Source organism: Theropithecus gelada, chromosome 4, assembly GCF_003255815.1.
Source record: "Theropithecus gelada isolate Dixy chromosome 4, Tgel_1.0, whole genome shotgun sequence".
Lineage (NCBI taxonomy): Eukaryota > Metazoa > Chordata > Mammalia > Primates > Cercopithecidae > Theropithecus > Theropithecus gelada.
In genome coordinates, this window is record NC_037671.1 from 159760914 (window position 1) to 159786670 (window position 25757).

At 35.6% G+C, this 25757-nt stretch overlaps 1 protein-coding gene across 5 annotated transcripts in view; it reads right to left on the reverse strand.

The window, feature by feature from the left end:
• HBS1L (HBS1 like translational GTPase) overlaps positions 1-25757 on the reverse strand; it is a 93010-nt gene that overhangs the window by 59937 nt on the left and 7316 nt on the right. For 2 of the 5 annotated variants that reach the window (XM_025382710.1, XM_025382713.1), the window contains exons 3-4: positions 20227-20352; positions 16294-16488 (exon numbers count right to left, since the gene is read on the reverse strand). In XM_025382710.1, coding sequence (XP_025238495.1) covers positions 16294-16488; positions 20227-20352 — 321 coding nt within the window. Of the gene's footprint in view, positions 1-3469; positions 3779-12561; positions 14729-16293; positions 16489-20226; positions 20353-25757 lie in introns of those variants that run through there. The other 3 variants (XM_025382712.1, XM_025382711.1, XM_025382714.1) reach the window with 3 other exon arrangements.

Below are 25757 nucleotides of genomic sequence, written 5' to 3' on the forward strand. Positions count from 1 at the left end.
TTGGGAGGCTGAGGCAGGAGAATGGTGTGAACCCGGGAGGCGGGGCTTGCAGTGAGCCGAGATTGCGCCACTGCACTCTAACCTGGGCGACAGAGCGCGACTGTCTCAAAAACAACAACAAAAGATAAGAACCAAAAGTATGACAATCATCACCTGAGTTATAAATAATATTAAAGATATTCATATACAGATATACTATGTAAAGTTTAACAGATTAACACTATGAAAATGGCAAAACAATGCTAGAAAGAATATAACCTCATCATATAAAAGTAGGCTTTACTTTCTAAACAAAAGTTTTACTTGAAGGGAAAACTAGATAAAATTCAAGAGAAAAGGAAAATGATATATAATAGGTTTCTAACCAGTATAGGTAAACCACTATTACTTAAAGCACACCTTGTCAATAGTAGCTCAATTATACATTTATTTCTTCAAACCAAGCAAATACTTTTCAATAATCAATTATCTTAATGATCTGATTAGTATAAACATTTATCAGCTACTTTATTTGTGAAGCAATGGAAATATCAATTTTGAAAACTGTGGAAAATGGCCAATTTAAATTATACATGATAGTTTTTCCAGATTTTTAGACCAACTATTTTTCTCAATGCTCACTTTTTTTTAATATTATTTTTTCAATGAAATAAAATTAATCCAGTGGTAGAAAAAGCCTCAATAGGAATCGTAAGAGTGAAACCTCACTTCACATAATATCTACTCTGTTGAAAACTATCTTCCAGTTGACTAATTATAAAATTTTAATCCATAAATAATATTTTTCTGAGAAGAGGATCCTTTAAAACAATGATGGGCCAGGAGCAGTGGCTCACGCCTGTAATCCCAGCACTTTGGGAGGCCAAGGCAGGCGGATCACGAGGTCAGGAGATCGAGACCATCCTGACTAACACGGTGAAACCCTGTCTCTACTAAAAATACAAAAAATTAGCCAGGCATGGTGGAGGGTGCCTGTAGTCCCAGCTACTCGGGAGGCTGAGGCAGGAGAATGGCGTGAACCCGGGAGACGGAGCTTGCAGTGAGCCAAGATCGCGCCACTGCACTCCAGCCTGGGTGACACAGCGAGACTCTGTTCCCCCCCCCCCAAAAAAAAGATGTATGAATTTTAATTTCTGAATTTTCCTGTGGAAGACTTTGTGTTACTCAGTTTCATATTCTTGGGGGTGTTTTTTTTTCTTGGTAGATTTAAGGTGGCAAGGAAAATAACATCAGAAAATTAAGATTATTCCACAATTTTATTCCCCAAATATATGCTTTTTTAGCAGTTCATTCATGGGAATGTATAACACAATTATAAAATAACACTCTAAGGTTATATGTATTTGCTGTTAACAAAATGAACTAAAATATTGTCTAAATTAAGATACGTTGTAATATATTATTTTAGAAGTTAGTTCTAACTTATTACCAGAAGAGGCTAATTTTATGTAAATACTAGGAAGTTCACATTCTAAAACTATAGATATATTAAAATACTGAAAATTTCTCTGGGGGAAAAAAGAGAAATCTTTTTAGTTTATCTTTTTAGTAATCTTTTAGGGGAATGTTTAGTGGTATCAAGTTGACGTGATACTGGAGCTATTATACATAAGCTCCTAAATCTTTAGGACAAGGCCTGTTGTATCACACACCGAGAAAGAAATTATGACAAGCCTCTCAGATCGGTCTAGTTTCACAGTTTAAAAGGGGGTATCTAATCTAACAAGTGCCCTTGGAAAAATACATCCACTTCAAGAGCCAAAAGAAAGATGTTTCTATCCCACTCTTCTTCCAAAAGACACCCATCCCATTTTCCCGAAAGAGAGAGAGCAAGAAAAGCAGAATACTGCATTTTCAAAAAAGTAGGAAACAGTCATAATACCAAAGCACAAACTATGAAGAACATCTTACCAAACAGAAATGTGGATCAAACTCAGTGTACATCAGAAACATAGGACTCCAGATTCTGTCCAGAAGCCAGAGTTCTCCAAAGTTGGAAACATACCTCTGAAGGACCCAACAAGGAAAATAGCAACAGTGAAGGCTAAGGAAGAATCTCAGAACCCATCCACGCCAAGGACAAGGAAATCACAAAAACCTTCAAAAGAGAATTTCACTTAGCCTTTCACTGTTTCTGTTTTGCCTCAAAGAGAGAAAATTGACACTGCTGAGAAAACTGCTGCAACATGACCTAAGGATAAACAGCAAGTTCAAGAGTACGAGGTGGTCCGAGCTCAGTCACCACACCCCTCCCATTATTCTTTATAAAATGCTGTCAAAAAAGAAATCCCTCCCTTTTCAAGTATTCAAAGAGGGCATGACATAGAAGCTATCGGTAAATACTCTAAGAATAAATATGGAGGAAAACAAAAGGCAGATGAAGAATATGTAACAGTTGAGTGTAAAAAGAAAAAGGGTTTTTAAAGTTTTATGATATCAAATATAGCAAAGAAAATAACAGTATCTGACACAAGAGCTTAAAAGAAAGACACAGAGGATAAAATAAAGATGATAAAAACAAATAGGAGGACAAATGGAAAAGTAAGCCAGCAGGGCTCAGAAGAAGAACAGAGGGAGAGTGGGAAACTCCTGTAGAAATAAAAGCCACACTGGAGGTGGCAGAATCGAGGTAGCTAGTTAGCAACATCCAACAACAGAAAACAGTAGAGCAGCAGCTGCAAATTCCTCCAGGAAAGAGTAATGCTAAACTATTATTTTCCATTTGTCATGCAAATATAGGTCACAAAATCACTTTTAAAATAACTAATAAACTGTTTTTAAAAACTGTTTAATAAATTGTTTTAAAAAATTGTTTAAAAGCTAATAAATTCAGTAAAGGTGTAAAGGAGAACACCTTACCTAAGAATTTAAAATATTAACACAATTAATGAGAAACGGAAACGGGGTGAATTGTAAATGTTCACATCTCCATTTTTAACAGTGAGAGATCAATATACATTCTTTAAAGTTAGTGAAGTTAAAAAGATAAAGTATGTTATTACATGATAAAAATGAACTATAAAATTTCCAAGTTATCATAGAATACACAAAGATAAAAACAAACACAAATCATATCAAAATATGTAAATATAAAAGACAACAACTTTTTAAAAAATGACAGACATTATTATCTGGTCTATTAATAACATAAATGAGAAGAACCCATCTATTAAAACAAAGACTCTCTATCCAAACCCAAGTATATAAATACAGGAGATACAACTAAACCTAAGCGACTCAAAACATTGAAAGCACAAGAAGGGACAAATAAAACTTAAGAGAAAGCAGCAATCATGATATTAATGCTAAACTGAATTTAAGGCAAAAAGCAAAAAACTAGCAAAAAGGGAAATTTAATGATAAATTCAAATCCATAGAAAGATCATGTATCTTTGTATATCAAATTTTACAGAGTAAACTCTCCAGGCAATATGAAATAAAAATGCAAGAGTGTTATATATTAACTTACCACTCTCAGCCTGTCGCCAATCAAAACAAAAAACAAAAAAAACAGATTATAAGAATAATGAACAGGCCGGGTGCAGTGGCTCACGCCTGTAATCCTAGCACTTTGGGAGGCCAAGATGGGTAGATGGCTTGGGCCCAGGAGTTCAAGACCAGCATAGGTAATATGGCAAGACCCCATCTCTACTAAAATTACAAAAATTAGCCAGGTGTGATTGCAGGCACCTGTAATCCCAGCTATTCGGGAGACTAAGGCCTGAGAATAGCTTGAACCCAGGAGGCAGAGGTTGCAGTGAGCCGAGATGGCGCCACTGCACTCAGGCCTGGGCGACAGAGTGAGACTCCATCTCAAAAAAAAAAAGAAAAATAAGCTAACAGAAAATTATTGTATTTTGTATTCTGCAAACAGAACAGTGTTGTAGACAAATGCCTATGAAATACATTAGGTCGCAAAGACAAACTCAATAAACAGAGTACAGACCAGATACTCTGATAAACAGTATAATAAAACCAGTAATCATAACAAAAATAACAAAACTCCCCAACAACCAAAATTCTAAAACTCTCTTGGACTCTTGGCTTAAAAAGGAAATGAAAATTAAAATTGTTGATTATCCGGAAAATAACAGTAACTCGAAAAGAACCCACAAGCCACCGCAAATGTAGTATTCATAGGAAAAATAATGACTACAGAGATACAATTAAATAAGAATAAAGTGAGAATTATGCATATCAACTTTAAAATATTAGAAAGGAACAAGCAAAGGATGAGGCTAGAATCTAATCTAACAGTTTATTTAAACAGAGATCTGAAATTTACGTGGCAAAATGTTAGCTTGTTAAAACCAAGTGCTAGTTCCATGAGTATTTGTTACATTATTTTCTGCATTTTTCTGTTAGAAATTCCATAAATAAAAACTAACTTTTTTTTTTTTTTTTTTTTTTTTGAGACAGTCTCACTCTGTCACCCAGGCTGGAGTGCATTAGCACAATCTCGGCTCACTGCAACCTCTGTCCCCAGGCTCAACCAATCCTCCCACCTCAGCCTCCCAAGTAGCTGGGATCACAGATGTGTGCCACCACGCCCAGCTAATTTTTTTGTATTTTTGGTAGAGATGGCTGTTGCCCAGGCTGGTCTTGAACTCCTGAGCTCAAGCAATTCACCTACCTCGGCCTCCTAACTGCTGGGAATACAGGCATGAGCCACTGTGCCTGGCCATAAAAACTTTTAAGATGAATTAAAAATGCATATATGTTAAATATTCTACTCAGAAGGATAGGAAATAAAAAGCAAAAAACATAAGGAAAATACATTAAGTCATACACAAACTTACAAAGTAATGAATTAAACCAGGAGAACTAATTACAGATCTAGGAACTAAAATTTAGGGAAGAAAAAACAAAATAAATTGCAAGGTAATTAAAAAAAAAAAAATGCTGGGCAGAGAGAAAGGGGAGACTAGAGGAGAGAAAATCATACTGAAAATGAGAATAGAGAAGTAACTACAGACGTAGAAAAATCTAAAAGAATAAGACAATGTTTGGTACAATGCACAACAAACACATTTGTCACCTTGGATGAAATGGGTATTTTTCTAAGAAAATTAAAACTTTCAAAACTGATCCCAGAATCTTCGAAAAGATAAATCCTATCATAAAACATATCATTTCAATGCTACTGAATTATTTGAAGACAAAATCATTCTAAATTTTTTGTAAAACCATCACAAGAAAAAACAATATCCAAAGAGCATACATACACACAATTTCAAGTAATTTTATGAATAGATGAAATCATCTTAAATAAAATGTTAGCAAATAAAATCCATCACATTAAAAGAAAAATCCACCACGACCAACTGGAGATGGTTCTACATCATAAGACTAGAACAATACTAGAAAATCTACTAAGATAATAATAATGTCTAACGTTATCTAACCTTTGGCAACTCTGGAGACAGTATTTTTTTCCTTCAGAAATCTCTTGCTAGCATTAAATACAACAATAAAAATTACAGCTGGATTTTCTTCTTTTTTTAGTAACGAGACAAGCTGTTTCTAAGGCTCATATGGGAAAAAGAGGCATGTGAGATAACTCAGGAAAACTACAATAAGGAGTGAAAAAAACAAGACAGCCTACCAAATATTAAAACAGGTACTAAAAAGCTATAGTAATTTAAAAAGATACTACGATAAATCCATCTTTCCACACAGAGAAAAGATGGTGGAGAAATGGGATTCCTATGTTAGCCCTTAATATCAGCTAAATCAAAGATCCAACTGTAAAACAATGAATCTGACAAATGTATTAGAAAAAACAAGGACACTTTTTTAAAAATTATCTTGTCACAGTGGAGCATAACTTTCCAAAACCCTAAGAAAAAAGGCTAATAAATCTGAATATATAAAAGTTCAAAATCTATCTTCTAAAAAAATGACCTGACAAACTAGAAGTCAGAAAGTGTTTTCCATGCATATAACAATTTTTATGACTAATTTCCTTAGTATATAAATATGCACATATGTATGTGTGCATATGGATCCACACATATACATACACATACACACATACAGACACACACATCCTAAAAATCATGAAACGAGAGATAAACCAGCAGAAAAGTGGGCAGATTAAGAGTAGACAGGGAGAAAAATATAGCTTTATAGATAAGAAATATAAATAAATGAAAAAAATATTTTCCAATTATCAGGTTGGTATAATACCAAAAGGAATAATACCCCTATCTATAAGAATTTGGGCAGAAATGCTCATAAACTAGTGGGAGGGAAATCAATTTCTATCAAGAGCAATTAGGCAATATCTATCCAAAACTTTCAAGCGTATCAGCTCAATTTCTAGAAATGGAGGATGTTCATTCATTATCAGCAATAACTGGAACACTTAAAATGTTCATCAACAGAGGCTGTTTAAATAAATTATGGTATAATCATATTACAGAATTCTAGGTAGCTGTTAAATGAGATTGATCTGTATATGGCAGTAAAGAAAGTTCTGCAAAATGCTTTAAGTGATACATATGCAAGTGTTACAGTATATTCTCCATTTGTATAAAAATGTATCCGTACATTCACATATGTGTAACATGCTAGTGAAACCTTTGGAAGAATAAAGAAGAAACAGTGTATTTACAGTGGCTTCCTCTAAGGAACTAGATTGTGGGACCATATTAGGAGACAGACTCAATTTTTACTTAAAATCCTTGCCTACGTTTATGTGCCAGACATATTCTGAGTTGGGAATACAGCAGTGAATACACTAAATTCCTATATTTGTAGGACTTACGTGGAAGGGTGGTGGAGGGAGAGCAGAGAGAAAACATAACAAAAACAAGTGTATATACAACAAACACAGTGTCAGAGGATATAAGTGCTGTTAAGAATAAAGCAGAGTTACAACAGAAAGTCTATGCATGTGTGAGAGAGGAATTATGACTTCACATGGGGTGGTAATAAAGGCAGAACAGTGAACTACGGGTGCATATGAAAGTTCCCCTACCCCATGATTGAGAGTAAAGTGATATCGAAACTACCATTCAAACAGCGATTAGCCAGGAGGGAAGGGGGAGAGAAAAAAGGCAAGCACTATAGAAGCAGAGGAAACTCAGGTAGGTGTTCTTGGGGAGGTTTGGGTAAACAGGTACAAAACAGAAATGAGTTCATAAAGGGGCTCAGGAAATAAAAGGATTTAGATAGGGAGAGAGAAAATTAGATCTTTAGTTTAGAAAACTTATTCTGGCCAAAATAAACTGAAAAGTCAAGAAACCAGTTAGATGTTTAGGTAATTCTGATAAAAGCTAATGGCCTGTAAAAGGAAAAGTAACAGGAAATAAAATAATAAAAATAAAAGTAACAATAAAGAGGAAAAGTAACAATAAAGGAGAAAATAATGAAGAGGAAAAATAACAAGAGTAGTGGGCCAAAAAATGTACAGTTGATTCTCATTATTCACAGGTTCCACATTGTGAATTCACCTAATCACAACAAATTTACTTGTAATCCCAAAATCACTACTCACTTTTGCACTCACTTGTGGACATGTGCAGAGCAGCAAAAAAATCATCCAACATGCAAGTTCCCAGGTGAGGTGAGGAAGGTGACAGTCGGCCTTCTTGTTACAGCTCTCATACTGTAAACAAATGTCCTTTTCATGGTCTACCTAGTGTTACATTTTTTTCCAGTTTTATACTTTTTGTTGGTAATTTTGTGCTTTTTGTTGATAATTTTTAAAATGGCCTGTAAGTGTAGTGCTTAGTATTCTAAACACAAGAAGGCTAGGATGTGCCTAAAAAATAAACGATGTTAGATAAGGAGATAACGCATGAGTTACAGTGCTGTTGGCCTGAGTTCGGTGTTAATGAATCCATGCTATACACATCCATTAAATAAGGTGTCTTTAAATAGAGACACATATAAAACAATGTTATGTATTCACTGATTGATGAAAATGTTATGAGAGGCTCACAGGAACCTACCCCTGTATTTCTTGTAGGAGCAATGGTTCAGTATCCATTATTTCAGTGTTTGTAGTGACTATAAAACATAACTACTGTAAATAACAAGAGTCGACTATATATGTATGCATATTACATGCACACACACGTATATTTACTTATTTATAAGGTGGGAATAACAGGAATGGTAATCAATTATGAGTAGCAGGTGAAGAGAGATGAACCAAGGATGATACTAGGTTCCTGGTTTTGGTTAACTAGATGGTGATAGTAATAACAAAGACGGGAAACAGAAGAGAAGGTGGCACCTTAGATGAGGAAGACAAAGATGTCAGCTTTGAAGGGTATAATATGCCACACCGTAATAAAGATAATCATGTGCTGAAGTGTGCATATACCCCCCTCCCCTTTGACGTAAGAATACTATCTTTGTTCATCTTGGGTTATATCTTTCATCTAAAACGCTTTTCTTCACGCATCCAGTAGATATCAGGCCTGCCAATTTCAGAAATAAATACGCATTTTATCACTTCTTTTTTTTTTTTGAGACAGGGTCTCACCACACTGCCCAGGCTGAACTTGAACTTCTGGGCTCAAGTGGCAATCCTCCTGCCTCAGCCTTCCAAACAGCTCGGACTACAGGTGCATGCCACCACCATGCCCAGCTCATCATTTCCTTTGCCTTCCACTGTCATCTCTGCAATTACATCGCCAATATTCATCACAACCTATACTTATATAGTATTTCTAGGTGAGTCCTAAATAGTAAAAAGAATATATAAAATTTTACCCCATGGAAAGCAAGAATTCTAAATGCCAAATATCTTAAAAGAAAATTTTCACAAACAGGTAGTTTGTTTTTTAATTTGTTTATAGAAATAAAACAGTACTTTCAGCATAAATGATTAAAAGATCATTCAGAAATATCAAGTTTATATAGAAAATCCTAATGGATAGATTGCATGTTTTTACACTTGATTTAGGAAAATCTCAGAATTTTAATTTCTTTCAGTGTAGCTTTTACAAAATATATACAAACTCAAAATGTGACAAATTTTTTACAATCTAAAAATTAAAATTGTGTAACTGCATAAACTGAGCTTTATGTCATTATAAATATATAGGTAAAGGAAAACGAGTATAGAAATTCATATTAATCCCTCCCTGTCTAGTCCACATTATTTATGTATAATCTACTGTTTACATATAAAATAATTTCTGAACTATTATAAAATTGACTTTATAACCAAATATATACCTGCATGAACATAAAAGAGAAAACATGTTGATACACAGTTCTTTCTCAACATACAATGTATACTTGTTTATTTGCAATGGTCCACATATAGATTCAGGGTCAATTTAAAAAGGGAAATAATCATAAGAGAACTCATTATTCTTATCTTTAACTGTATTTTATCTTCAGTGGTTTCTTTTACTTACAAAAAATGAGCACCTTATTAGTTTTATCCCTGGTATGACAATTAGTTACATGACCCCCCACTGAATACTAAAAACTAAATATAAAACACTGACTATAGTTATCATTACATATGAGAAGAAAAAGTGTAAAAGGCAAGTTTAAGAAAGACAGATTCAAAGCTAAAAGGAGAAAAAGAGGTTAAAATGCCAGTTTAGTAACTAGGAAAGGTTTTAAAAAGGAAAAGTTTTAAAAAGTGCTCTGTACAGAAATGAAACCCTGGTTCTTGGCAATTTATTGTTAGAAGAATCATATCCAAAAGAGCCAACTAAAGACTTTAAAATGCAAAAGGACAAAACATCCATCCATGAACAACATCAAATCTTTTAAGAAACCAAAAAGAGTGAAGAGCAAAAATTGTTTTTAATGTATTTTATATCATTTAGAATATAATTACAATATTATTTATATTCCTAAAGTAAATTATTAATGCCCTTGATCATAAAGCAAATAAAAACAGCTTTGCCTCTTAAAATTTATAGCTGAACTGGAAAGTAAAGTAAACTAAAACACCTAGCATACCTGAGCTACTAAGACAGCAGTCAATAAACAGCAGCTGCTACAGAATATACACTTAGTGCCAACAATCACAAGGAGCATATTCATGAACAAGCAGACACTTGGCTTTTTACCAAGGACCAATGGCCAAGGGTGGAAGGTGGAAAGGTCTGCTCAGTTCCACCTCTGCAATCTCAGAGACTGTGACATTCCCTTAGTCAACAGCGAAGTACTTGTCGTGTACATGCCTGACAGACCAGTAGCCAAGCCAAGGAAAATAGGAAGCCTGGAAACCTATTTAAGATATCGTTGCCATCTCTTACCACCCTATAATATATAATTTTTTTCCCCACCAAAAGAATCTCATACCTGGTAGTTACAACCCTAATCAGCCAACAAATGGAGACCTAGTTCAACCGACAAGGTCTACTATATGGCTTTAGAAGTACTGCATTTCCACTTGAAAATTACTTTGTTATAAAAGAAGGTAACACAATAGTGCTGCTATTCAACTACAGTATAGATTACGTAAGTATTTGGGGATTCATGTGCAATGTGGACCACCTGTGCAGCACTTAACCTATCAATAATTATCATCAGTTACAAACAAACTCTTATAATTAATTCACTCCTAAATTGAAGACTGCCAATATAGACATCTAGTTCAGTCACACACTAATTCAAAGTTACTAAAATGTTTGACCAAGATTCAAGACTAGAAAAACAATCTCAACCATTGGGATAATTAAAATTTTAAAATCAATCACAAAATATAGCTTGTGATTTAAATGATCTCCTAACCATTAGTATTATGGTGCACTGATATATTCAATTAAAAAACAAAAACCTGAAGACATCACAAGAAATCAAGAAGTGTTTGGTTTAAAAAAAAAAAAAAAAAAGACATAATGCCATCTTAACTTTTCCCATCGAAATACTGAAAAACATCACACAGAGATTAAAATTTTGGAATGTCATTCTGAAAATAAACAGAAACAAAAGTAACACAAAAAATTATCAAATGTACAGTAAAGTAGCTGCCAGAGAAAAAATATTTACTGGGAAAAGATCAACCTTTTTATTTTCATTAAAAAAAATATTTGGCCAGGCGTGGTGGTTCATGCTTGTAATCCCAGCACCTCGGGAGGCCGAGGTGGGCGAATCACCTGAGGTCAGGAGTTAGAGATCAGCCTGGCCAATGTGGTGAAACCCCATCTCTACTAAAAATACAAAAACTAGCCAGGCATGGTGACATGCACCTGTAATCCCAGCTACTCGGGGGGCTGAGACAGGAGAATCACTTGAATCTGAGAGGCGTAGGTTGCAGTGAGCCGAGATCATGCCACTGCACTCCAGGCTGGGGAACACAGTGAGACTCCGTCTCAAAAAAATAAAATAACATTTTAGATACTACTGTATTATATTTTTGCAAGGAATACTAATAATATCTCCATCATTTTATGCAAAAAGCTATAATTCCTAAGTAGCATTTTTCCTTGGTATTCCTTATTTCTAGAAATTATTCATTCAGGTCAGTCAGATGTTATTCTTGGCATTAATAAGTCCATTCTACTGATTTCTCCCTTTAAGGCAATGATTCTCAAACAGAAATATACATTTTGGGGAATAATTTTGAAAATACACATTCCCAAGTGCCATTCCTCAGAGACTGCTTCAGCATATATGGAGTGAAGCCTCAGTGTCTGTGTTCTGAATGATTAGAAAAGCTTTTATTGATCCCCCATTGCTGAAACTTTGTCACTGTGGGGCACACAGCTGTCAGTAGCAAAAAGGAAAACTCCACATTCCATTACTTACTGAAAAGAACAAGTCAGGCTGGGCACAGTGGCTCATGCCTATGATCCCAGCACTTTGGGAGGATGAGGGGGTGATCACAAGGTCAAGAGATCAAGACCATCCTAGCCAACATGGTGAAACCCCGTCTCTACTAAAAATACAAAAATTAACTGGGCATGGTGACACACGTCTGTAGTCCCAGCTACTCAGGAGGCTGAGTCAGGAGAATCGCTTGAACCCAGGAGGCGGAGGCTGCAGTGAGTGTCACTGTCACTGCACTCCAGCCTAGCGACAGAGAAAGACTCCATCTTAAAAAAATAAGAACAGGCCGGGCGCGGAGGCTCACACCTGTAATCCCAGCACTTTGGGAGCCCGAGGCAGGCGGATCACGAGGTCAGGAGATGGTGGAGACCATCCTGGCTAACACGGTGAAATCCTGTCTCTACTAAAAAAAAAAAATTTTTTTTTAAATTAAAAAAAAAAAAAAGTAGCCGGGCGTAGTGGCGGACGCCTGTAATCCCAGCTACTCGGGAGGCTGAGGCAGGAGAATGGCGTGACCCCAGAGGCGGAGCTTGCAGTAAGATCGCACCACTGCACTCCAGCCTGGATGACAGAGCAAGACTCTGTCTCAAAAAAATAAAATAAAATAAAATAATAATAAAAACAAAGAAGAAGAAATAATAATAATAATGAAGAAGCAGCAGAAGCAGAAGCAGCAGCAGAAGCAGCAGCAGAAGCAGCAGCAGAAGCAGAAGAAGCAGCAGCAGAAGCAGAAGCAGCAGCAGCAGCAGCAGCTAAAGACATCTAGTAAAATTCTTCATTCAAAGAACATGCAACCATACCTGAAAACACTTTTTATACATTTATTTTAAAGTGTATATTTAGGACAAATGGTTTTTAAAAATGTATAAAAATAATTCACATATTAATCCAACTTCTATATTTACATGGTCCCTTAAAAGATTTTCAGTTTATTATTATCAAAAATGTATTTTAACAATCTCCACAGTACTCTCAAAAGTCAGGAATTTTAAGATTTTTCTAATAGAAAAATTTTAGTATTTATCTACAGAAAAATAATGAAACTAGGAATTATATCATATTTTAAAATATAACGTCTCAGCTATGCTGTGCCACATAAGAATAATCTTCACACTAAACTATAATAATCCCAAATGCTGGCATTTTCGTTTAAGAACAAAGCACAAAAATATTTCATAGAAAAAAATACTTTGTCATAAAAAACATAGAAAGTTGAATGCTTCAAACAAAAATATCTGAGGTCTGATTTCACAACATCAAGTTTCCATATCCACTTTGTAAACATATACTCAGTATAGGTTACCAACTTAAATAAAGCCAGTTATCACTGAAAGAAGGCATAGTTTAAAAAAAATTCAGTGCAAAAATAAGTATCAACTAATCAACTGACCTAGGACAATTTTCATAAAAATCACAATTTGAATCCCATAATATAAAGTGATCCTCTGAAGACTTTAATTAAAAATAAAAAGCTCTACAACAGCAATCAAGTGTTTCTTTTGTTACTATTCTCTAGTAAATGCTTTTTTTTGATTAGCTTTTACAATGTCATCAGGTGATGCTGATTTGAAGTCAAATGGTGTTATCGCTACAAGAGGACTTATTTCTTTGTCCTTTACATCTTGAACTTGTCTACTATAAAGAAAAGTCTTATAGAGGTCAAGGGTGCGTCGCTTGCAGCTTTTCAGTGGGTAACGAAGACACAGTGTTGAGGCAAAAGCTGAAGGTCTAGCAGCAAGGGCCTTGGTCCAAGAGAGAGAAAAAGGTGGTTTCCTGGTCAGAGAGCCTTTATTGTTTTTTTTATTATCCTTAGCAAGATTGGAATTCTTCCCTAGCTTTGAATTTAGAACTTTAGTTCGTGATGATGGACCAATGGATTGGTCTACTATAGGCTTTGGAACAAAATCTGGGTTTTTTATAAGGACACTAAGATCAATATTTGAATCTATTCCAGGAGACCTCACTTCAGATAAACTGACCTCAAAGGACTCTTTCCTAATCTGAGAGTTGTCTACATCAATTGTTTCTGCAATCAATTCAGAAAGTGACAAATTCTCAAGGTCTCTTGTGGGAGAAGCTTTATGAAATGCCAATGACGAGAGAGATCCTGTTAATTCTGATATTCCGGGTGAAGACTGACAGCGATTTGCTAATTGTGACAGAGGAAAGGATCCCAAACTTAGATCTGTGAAACTGGCAGATGACTGGTCATAAAGGTCAGATAAAGTAAAGCACTGGCTTATATTGTTTTCTTTGTGTTCCTGAAATAGTTCAGTGAGGGATGGACTTTCACACTGAGAAAACTGCAAATTATCATTTTTTAAAATATAATTCTCGGCACTTTGTTCAACTAAAGAAACACTTCCAACTTCAGTTTCTTTACTAGCATTTAAATGATCAACAGTCATATTTTCCAATGAGCTAGTTAAGTACAAATGATTATTTGAACTTCCTAAACTGTCCCGTACTGGAATGTTTTGAAAATCACATAGCGAATTATTTTGAATATATAAAGAATTATTCGGTGTTGTGCTCTTTATGATTACGGGCTTTAAATCTGGCATTTCTTTCAATGCAGAATCATCTTTGGAAACACATTCAGATGCATGAAGTCTCAACAAATCAGCATCTACGTTCTTTGACAGTAGACTTTCCAGACTCTCTGTAGATGATAATCTGACTGATGGCTGACTTTCACAGGAATCTCTTGACATATCATGAATTAGGTTAGCTAGTGAAAGTTCTTTTGTTAACTTACATGATTCTAGTTTCTTTTCACTTTTAAGTCTGTCAAGTTTCTTTCTTCTATGGAGTAAATAGTGACTTGGAACTGAAGAATTATGAGATAATCCATATTTTCCTACTGAGCTAGACAAATCAAAGGGTTTGCAACTATAATCCAAATGATTTGCTGACTGAGGATAAGAACTTTGAACATTATCAGCTGAAACTTCAGAAGAAGAAAATAAGACTCCTTACCTTACAAGAGCCATTAATTTTCAGATGAATAGGTTGATACACGCAGAAGACAGTCACAGCAACCAAAAGGAAACATGAAATGAGGCATTTAATTACTAAATGCTTCTTTTGATTATGACATGAATAAAGTGATACTTGATCATTACTTAACATGAATACTCTAAAAACCAATAAGGGAGTATTACCTTCCTTTAACAATTTAAAGTACTCTTTATACTCTATTCACTGATAAATACAATGTAAGTCAGTCAATGTTCTAATTTTCATGAATTTAATAATGTGAGGTTTTAACCATAATTAAATTATAGTCAGGATTGTCTCAAATTCAAAAACTTCTTTAAAAAAACAAAAGAAACTAGGTTCATTTTATTCTATATTTTAATGTATTAGAAACAAATAAGCAAACAAATAACTCCCAGTAATTTCTACCATAATCTGGGATACACTATCAATACAAGATGAATATTACAGATTCATTCCCATCACAGCCAGTTAAAAGTGCCCATCTGCGGGCCCAGCATCCCCGGAAAACACTCTTATTTCATCGTAACAGGCTGTACGCAGCTTTGTTGTAGAAAAATTTAGCCCAAAGGTTACAATAAACACTGACATAAGTAAACAAATGGCCATACTCGTACTGAGAGATAGCATGCCAATTAACATAATGCTACCACCTCAGTTCCGCTCTTACGTCCACTGAATTCCAAATTTCACCCCAAATTTTACAAATTTAAAATTAAATCTCTGGCTATAAAATGCAAAGTAGTATAATTATGATACTTATACCTAATTATATTTAAATTTTAAAAAGTATACATAATAAAAGCATAAAGGGATTTTTTTAACATTAATTAGCTGGCTGTTAATTTCCTTTTCCTATTTCACTAGAGTTTAAAAAAATAACAATTGAAAAGTTCTGTAAGCTACTAACAAGAAGAAAAAGATGTCTTGTCTTATCTAATTTTATTTCCACTATGTTGTTAGTTATAAAATCAAGTAGTGAGGCCGGGTGCAGTGGCTCACGCCTGTAATCCAAGAACTTCAGGAGGCCGAGGCGGGCGGATCCCTTGAGGCCAGGAGTTCAAGAACAGCCTGGCCAACATGGTGAAATCCCATCTCTAATAAAAACACAAAGAAAAAATAAATAAGTCAGGCACGGTGGCATGCACCTGTAATCCCAGTTACTTGGGAGGCTAAGGAAGGACAATCACTTGAACCCAGGAGGTAGGAGGCTGCTGTGAGCAAGATCATGCCACTGCACTCCAGCCTGGGTGACAGAGTGAGACTCTGTCTCAAAAAACAAACAAATAAACAAACCAAAAAAATCAAGTAGTAAAATAACCACAAAAACAGGGTACAACAGAAGAAAGGAAACTCAGTACTCATCCTAAAAATTCACAACTAGAAGATCAACTGATAATCAAAAGTTAACAATAACATGCAAGATTTTCTTAATAGCTCAAGCAAATTAAGTATTTTCTTAAAAGCTCAAGCAAATGAAAGTCTCTCTTTAGGCATTAACTATGTAAAACAAGTGAAAAAGAACAAGTAAAGGCATACCTTTTGCCATCTTTCTTGTAGATACTGTTCCCTCATTCTTGTCCTTCAAATTCTGCACTCTATCTTGTTCCAGAACCCCTGACAAAGCCTTCTGCACATCAAACTTGTTCTTCAGAACTGCTTCAATTAATATTTCATCTGGCACAGCATCTCCAAGTACCTCTCTCATGTGATCAAGGCACGAATAAAGACGAGCTAGAAAAGACAACAATGGTCAAAAGCTATACTAAATGGCGCCATGAAAGAACTTTTAATCTTCAAAACTGATTTTAAAATTTACAGCTGTACTAGAATATTCAACTCTCCTTTCTCTTTGGCAAAAATTATTTCTAATGATCACATTTTTATCTACAATATACCTATCTTCCCTTATCAGAGGAACGATTTCGTTAATTTAAAAATCACTATAATAAAATGTCTCCTGAATAATAGTGACTAAATGTTTCTAAAAAGTGTACATTACAGATCACTTGGACTCGGGAAAGGGAACATTACACACACACCAGGGCCTATTATGGGGAGGGGGGAGCGGGGAGGGATGGCATTGGGAGTTATACCTGATGTAAATGACGAGTTGATGGGTGCCGACGAGTTCATGGTTGCAACACACCAACATGGCACAAGTATACATATGTAACAAACCTACACGTTGTGCACATATACCGTAGAACTTAAAGTATAATAATAATAATTTTAAAAAGTGTACACTGCACAGTATACATTAATATCTATTTTCAGTCACCAATGATGATGGTATCTGCATTGATCATTTTTCGCATGTACAGAAAGGAAGGGGTGAGTGTGGAACTATTTCTAATTTGTTAGTGAACCCAGTTACTCACAAAGTATATTTCTTATATTTCTCAAGCTGCTACCTTGTTTCCTTTTTGGCTAACTTCAGTTCTTCCCAGCTAACTAAAATAATCCTTAATGACTCTTTAAAAAAACGGCAAGATAACCTAATATAAAAATGCCATAAAAACAAGAAAGTCCAGGAAGTTAAGGGGAGGATAGGCTTTTTTTTTTTTTTTGAGACAGAGTCTCACTCTGTTGCCCAGGTTGGAACACAGTGGCATGATCTCAGCTCACTGCAACCTCTGTCTCCCAGGTTCAAGCAATTCTCCCACCTCAGCCTCCTGAGTAGCTGGGATTACGGATGCCCGCCACCACACCCGGGTGATTTTTCCATTTTTAGTAGAGATGGGTTTCACCATGTTGCCCAGGCTGTTCTCAAACTCCTGATCTCAGGTTTCCACCTGCCTCAGCTTGCCAAAGTGCTGGGATTACCAGCGTGAGCCGCCACACCCAGCCAGCATTCACTTTTAAAATAAAAAAATTTAAGTCTGGAATTATCTCAGCTGTTTATAAATTTTAATTTTCTGATGACAGTATTAAAATTATTAATAATACTTATTAATGATGTAAAATCTGTAAGAGAAGAGAGGCTTTGTATCCCTAGAACCTAAAACAGTACCAGGTAACTAGGGGCCAATGAATAAAAATCTATGATATATTCCTTTATATTTTTGTATAGCACTTGCCAAGTTTCACAATACTTTTATATATATATTTCTTTTGTAATCCCCATAATAAGTCTATGAGCTAGATATATCAGACAAATTCTAACTTAATAAAGATAAGATTGAAAATCACAGCACTACTAAATCAGCAATAACCAAAACAGAATAGAGGTTTTCAAACTCCCTATTCCACAAAACCATTTCACAGAATGCAACTTATATTTAATTGTACATGCTCATATGCTTAACAAGTAATCTACTGGCAATACTCTTTCTTTTTAAAAAAAAAAAAAAAAAAAGGTATTTGATACTTATTTCATTGGCCCCTTAATTATTAACAATACATTCCTGAAATATTTGGGCAATTCTGCTTTGCTTCAATCTAAGATTAACTTTTAAAGGCTAATAAGCTATACTGGGATAATACTATCTCTTTGATAAATAACATCAATTATTGAAACTGTAACAAAATACTTAGTATAGCTAGCATTAGGGCATCCTTTTTTTTTTTTTTTTTTTTGAGATAGAGTTTCGCTCTTATTGTCCAGGCTGGAGTGCAATGGCATGATCTCAGCTCACAGCAGCCTCCATCTCCCAGGTTCAAGTGATTCTCCTGCCTCAGCCTCCCGAATAGCTGGGATGACAGCCATGTGCCACCACACCCGGGCAATTTTGTATTTTTAGTAGAAACAGGGTTTTTCCATGTGGGTCAGGCTGGTTATGAATTTTAAGTAGAGGTTATAGAGTTAGGCTAGTTTGGTTCATATCCTAATGCCACTTACTAGCAGGTACAATCTCAGGCAAGTTACTTCTCAGTGTCTCATTTTTCCTCTCTTGTAAAATGAGGGCAACTGTCCTACTTCATAAAGTTGTTGCGAAGATTAAAGATGCTAACACCTGAACAGTACATAGAAAGTACCTAGAGAGTATTAGCAAAAATCAGCTACGATCATTATTACTGTCATTACTTACATATAAGTCAGGTTGGAATGATTAACTTTCCTTCTCAAAAATAACTCTGAATTTCCTAACTCCTTAATCATTGTCCACTGAGGCATAGCAGGACAGAACTTCCATCCTATTCGTATCTTCTCTCCTTACAATCTTAACAATAATACTCTTTAAAAATACAATTATAAAGTGAGTGCATACAACAGCTACAGACTTTTATCCAGATTTTCCAACATATTTTCAGAGTTGGTAAATTCCTTTTATTTCTTCTTTATCTGTTGTTTCCCTTTCTGCTTTCTACTTTTGTATATTCATGCTTTCTCTCCATTTTTCTTGAGTTGGTTAGCAGCTGGTATATATTTTATTGATTAATTCAAAGATCAACTCCCAGATTCATAAAATTCCTCTGTTTTAAAATTATTATAAATTTTCAATGTAAAAACAATCATGCCAAGCACAGTGGCTCACGCCTGTAATCCCAGCCCTTTGGGAGGCTGAGGCGGGTGGATCACTTGAAGTCAGGAGACCGAGACCAGCCCGGCCAACATGGTGAAACCCCATCTCTACTAAAAATACAAAAATTACCCATCTGTGGTGGCAGGCACCCACAATCCCAGCCACTCAGGAGGCTGAGGCAAGAGAATCCCTTTAAACTGGGAGGCAGAGGCTGCAGTGAGCCAAGACTGCGCCACTGCACTCCAGCCTGGCCGACAAAGCGAAACTCTTGTCTCAAAAAAGAAAATTATAGAACAAAGCCACACTCCAGAGAAAGATCAAATCCCTGTGCTATCAACAAATGGCATTATTGTTTTACCTGGCCATTTTAGTTCTGCTATCAAATCTATGGCTTGAGTGATGTTTGAAGCCATGTCATGTTTGGAACTTATTTATAAAAGAAGAAAGCCAAAATATAAATATCTTCATTAAAATGTTTAAGAGAGTTGAAAATATGCAAAAACTCAGAACCAATGACATTACCAAGTTCTATTTTGAAACTTAATTCACACGGATGTAAATCCTGAGTACACTTATCCAGTGTCACTTTAGACTTCAACTGGTTTTTTTCAAACCTTTTGAACTTAACATCTTTGTAAGTAAAGGAGTTTATGTATTCTAATCATAAGCTCCACATACAGCTTATCAAACAATTAAATCGTCTCAAAAAGGTCTTCTTAACAAATCACTGGAGTTTCTCTCCAATGGAAAAAAATTTTAAATGGGACAGTTCAATTAAAATTCCAGTTACTAAACAACAGCCATACAATTTTTCAATCATACAGTTAAATACACTCCTCACAAAACATACTTAATAAAACATAAATTGTCCTTGAATAGGACAGATATGTTTACATCATTACTGTTCATAGTCACTGTTATAAACACTCACAACAAAACTGATAAATTCTGGTGTGTTCGGTTATTAATCATTTTCAGATAACAGATGCACTACTTTTTGCTATACCTTGATCAAATCCACTGAGCTGATGGTTCGAAACAGAATTGGAAGATTCTTTCAGATCTTCATAATCATATTCTTCTACAGGCTCAACAGAAGGTTTGTCACGCCGTGAATAAATAAACTGAGCAGCTAGAATATAAAATGACCAAAGAATGCTATGGTATAGTCATTTCCTATTAACTTTTTTTACAAACGTTAAAGTAAAAATTAAAAATTCTAATCAATCATCTATAGTTACCCACATTTCAAAATAAGGGAAGAAAACAAAAACAATATCGTACCAAAACATATACCCAAAATCCTACTCGAATGTGCTTACACTTATTAATCTCTTATAATCTTCTTCCTTCTCTGCCCTAATCTCTGAAACCATTCCACTCAGCCTACTTTCTCCATGGCTTCCAAAATCTACCTTTCCTATTATCTCTTCTTTGTATACTATTCTGTGTTCTCTGAAATTTTCTCTTCGATACAAGTATTTCAAACCAAATATCAAACCTCTAATTTACATAATTAAGAAAACACATGGTGGCCAGGAGCGGTGGCTCACCCCTGTAATCCCAGCACTTTGGGAGGCTGAGGCGGATGGATCACCTGAGGTGAGGAGTTCGAGACCAGCCTGGCAAATACAGTGAAACCCCATCTCTACTAAAAATATAAAAATTAGCTGGGCGTGGTAGTGGGCGCCTGTAATCCCAGCTACTCAGGAGGATGAGGCAGCGGAACCTCTTGAACCCAGGAGGCAGAGGTTGTAGTGAGCCGAGATCGCACCATTGCACTCCAGTTTGGGTGACAAGAGCAAAACTCCATCTCAAACAAAAAAGAAAAGGAAGGAAAACACAAAGTTAATTTTCACTTCCCAAGAAGTGCTAATTTTGCCTGAATGTAAGAGTTCACAGAAAATACAGACTTTAATCTTTAAACAACTCATGCTTTCAATCACACACTTTCAATCATACACTGACACTGTAAACTAGGGTCATATACCTAACTTTAACTTTCAGACATCTGTGCTACTCTGCAATACGGTCAACATCATCACTCAATATATAACTGGGTATTTTTATATATCTGATCAAGGAAAGGAAAGGCAGATTATCAAAATGCTGATACACGCCTGAGTATCATAAATGAAATACAAGTGAGCAAAAGAGAAAATCACAGGCATATCCAAAGTACTAATGCTTTCAGCTCTACCGGATGGCCACTGAACTGAATCCTGGAGACTGTGTTCAATTGTAAAGGAATAAAATTAAAGAATATGTTAAGAAGGACAGAAATATAGATATGATATTCACAAGGCAAGGTATTATTAGAGGTATTATCTAGCTTTCTATAAGAGCACAAAACATGTTAAGTTCATTGACTTGTGTATAGGTTATCAGGAAGATATTACTTATTAAAGGGAAGCTACATTCAAAATTTATAGATATACAATCACACTAGGGGTAGAGAAAAAGACATCAAAATGCATAGATAATGCATAGAACATAAAGCTGCAGTGTATGTGTAACACCTATACTCAGAAGGTTAAAGCATAAGCACTCTCTATTCATTGTAAAAGTCAATGGCCTTACAAATTAGGAGGGAAGGCAAAGAAGAAAAACCTAATAATTTATTTTAAAAGCCAAATGAGTAATACCGGACAACAAGCACTGTGGAAGCACAGAAGTAACCAATGAAGACTGGAGCATTATAATAAAGGAGGTAGGAATATAGGGAAAATTGAAGAGGTGGAAGAGATCCTGAACAAGAACAGAATAAGAGAAATATTAATAAAGAACAGTTGACAGAATTCAATCCATTCTATTATAATGCATGTTTCCTTAAAACAAACATGTCAATGGGCTATGAAAGTGTAACATTGAGGATGCTTTAGTTTATGAAATTTTTCTCCCAATACTTCAAGGTTTTGCATCACTGCATAATAACAACACATATAAAGTCCGATAACACCAACCACAGAGAAATATTATACTGTAAGTATAATTGTATTGTAATGCCACATAGCTTCACATTCTTCCCCTTAGCTCAGTTTGGACATGTGCGCTGTTTGGGCAGCCTTTACTGCTTGGCTCTCCAAGGTCTGTGAGCATTTACAATATTACTCTTTAGTTTCAACCCTTTCTTACATCTCCTATCTCCTTTCACCATTTTTTTTAAAGTGTAAAATCCTATATTTACTGGAATACTTAATAGGAAATTAATTTATCTTTTCAAATGTGCAAGCATTTTTATTAAGATGATTATTTCTGTTAGTACTCTACAGGTGGAGTGGTTTGTCCTGATCTTATTTTCCCCATGTAATTCTGGAGATCACAAAGATTTTTAAGAATGCACGTTATGTTGCATATATCTCTCTATTTCCCCCCTCTTGTGCAAGGAGATAACAACACTGGTATAAAGTCAGCATGGCTAAATAGCAGAAGAGACATCCTATTTCATCAATTCTCTAAGAGGACAACTTTTTTTCACATTACAAATCTCAGAATTAGAGATGTGTCTTTCAATCAAATGACATCTGAGCATTACATAATACTTAGACTGATAGCTTTCAGTTTTAAAGTGGTCCTTAAAATAATGATACACCTTACAATTCATAGCATTTTAGATTTAATGTGGTATAAATGAGGCCCTTTGGTCCCTGGTGCTTTCCTGGCTTTAATAAACTGTGTACAGTTTAGTCTAAAAGTAACAAACATACTTCCCCCAACTTCTCCTCCTACCCATGAAGTAGGAGGGAGAAACCCAAAACAACTTAAAAAATTAAGTGAGGCATGAAATCAGATGTTTCCCTTAACAAGTTTCAGTCAGGAAATACTGACAGGGAACAGGAAGTTTTCAATGTACAGGCTTCTCCTCTGCCTGCCAGGAGCTATTTTTTCTGCAATGGGGTCGGGCTGGTCCTGTACCACCACACACACCCAACACATAACTCCAACTCAGAAACCTATACTGTGGCCACTATTCTGGAAGTAGTAATGGTTGGATTTGCGAAGGGTGGGTGGGGGGAAGAGTAAGAAAATTCCCCCAGGAGAAACACTGGGTTGGTGTAAAAGTAACTGCAGGTTTTTCCATTACTTTCAAACGGTGGGTGGGTGAGGCGGGGACTGAGGCGGGGACCGGTCCAAACCTCTGAAATTGTACTGAGAGCCCCAAAAGCAACAAATACAAGAAATAATGGAGTGAGAGAAAGTAATGACGAGAAAATGATAAATACAAAATGCTATTCTCTAAAATTGTAAATCACAAACTTTGATGGAAGTGCTTTCTGAAAAAATGGACACATAATTTTCAAAACTTAAGGCATTTTGACAAACATAAAAGTGCAAAGAATTCAAAACCTAACACCTGAAACTTCCTAAAATGGTTTCCTAAACACCTTAAAATAAAAATCACATGAGGCATTCATTAAAAATACAGCTTTCTAGGCTTCTTCCCCTGGAGATTATGATTTAGTGGTGCTGGAATGAAGCAGGAAATTTGTATTCCTAAGAATTATTCCGGCCAGGCACAGTGTCTCATGCCTGTAATCCCAGCACTTTGGGAGACCCAGGCAGGTGGATCACCTGAGGTCAGGAGTTCAAGACCAGCCTGGCCAACATGGCAAAACCCCATCTCTACTAAAAATACAAAATTAGCCAGGCATGGTGGCGGGCGCCTGCAATCCCAGCTACTTGAGAGGCTGAGGCACGAGAACTGCTTGAACCTGGGAGCCACGTGGAGGTTGGGGTGAGCTGAGATCATGCCACTGCACTCCAGCCTAGGATACAGAATGAGACTCTGTCTCAAAGGAAAGAAAAAAACAAAAAGACCTATTCCCAGCAGATTCATATCACAAGGTAAGATTAAGAAACACTGGTGACCTACAAGTCTTCCCTTTCTTCTGTCACACCCATACGCCACTTTGTGGACCATGATCGATTATCTGCACAAAATACTAGCTCCCTTACTCAAAAAACTCCAATAAGTCGACACTAAAAACACAAAACTAAAAACTGTCTTTCACAATTTCACTCCCATTTTCTTTCCTAGCCCTGTTTCCTCCTGCCACGTGCATTAATGCTGATAGTCTGATGAAACAAGCCTCACTTACAGGTCACTGCTTAAGCAACACTGTTTCCTCTAGCTGGGATTCAATCCATTCTTACTCCCAAATTTACTAGCTTCAATCCCAACTCCTTCCAGAAGCCTTCTCATACTCTTTCAGTCAGGGTTATTTTCTTTACCCACCATACTGTTGTAGCAAGTTATTTGAACAAGACTTTAAACAAGCTTCCTTATACCAAACTAATTTATAAATGTATTAGAATAACATTTTTCTTACAAAAAAAAATACACAATAAAGGTTTGAAATTAGAATGGAGCAAATAAAGATTACTTCTAATCATATTCGCTGAAACAAAATACATCACCATTCAAATAAAGTTTTACATACAAACTTTTTGCTACCCCCACTCTTTGACATAGGTTCAATACTCAGTATCAAAGTCAATCTTTCTAAAAGAAAGAAAAGTTAACATTTAAAAATCACCATCCTAGGTTGGGCATCGTGGCGTACACCTATAATCCTGGCACTTGGGGAGGCCAACGCAGGAGGATCACTGGAGCTCAGGAGTTTGAGGCAAGCCTAGGCAGCGTAGTGAGACCAGGAAAACTGGGCTTAATAGAATTCAAAAAAATATACACATGCTGATGAATTTTAGAGAGAAATTCCAATTAATTGGTAAAGTCATTCAATTATCAGACTTCATTACACCATGAATATAATCAGCTATTCAATGACATTAGCTGCTTAAGAAAGGAAAATATTCTTCTAAAACTATTCATTTTTTATTGAAAATTACTTGGAAAATATACCACTAAAGAGGAAAGTTAAGTTTCTTATCTGATATTACTGTTATTTTTAAATGATTTGAAAATTTTAAAAATCCAAAGTCGCATGCTTTTGTTAAAAATATCAGTTTGTCACAGAAGAAACTCAAAAACATTTAACTATCTCCTGCTTTGATAAGATCAGTTGGCTTCTGGTGTGTTCGAAAAGTAACTCTGACTGTCCTGAATACAAACCACAGGTAAGAGCCACATCAAAAGCTATGAGAGACACATGGATAAACTCTGACCCTGTCCTCAAGAAAGCTAGGCCATAAATGCAAATCTCAGAGAAACACCCTTTGAAAGTCTGACTTTCTGTGCTGTTAGTTTATTATTCAAGATAACATAACATTTATCCAGAGAAGCCTAAATGACTATGTTAACCTGCAATATTAAGGTGTCTTTCAGTAATTCCCCATCTGAAAGATTCCATGCTTACACAAAGCCATATTCAACCAACTTTCAAGTCCTGTAGACCTCAACTCCTGTAAATTTTCTCTTGAATGTATTTCCAAATCCAATGCTACCACTCTTGCCCTAAACAAATGGTTCTCAATGCATACCACAAGCATACCCCAGTGGGCTCGTTAAAACATCTGCTATGCCTCACTCCCAGTTTCCGACTCTTGGGTGGAGTCCCCAACATTGCATTTCGAACA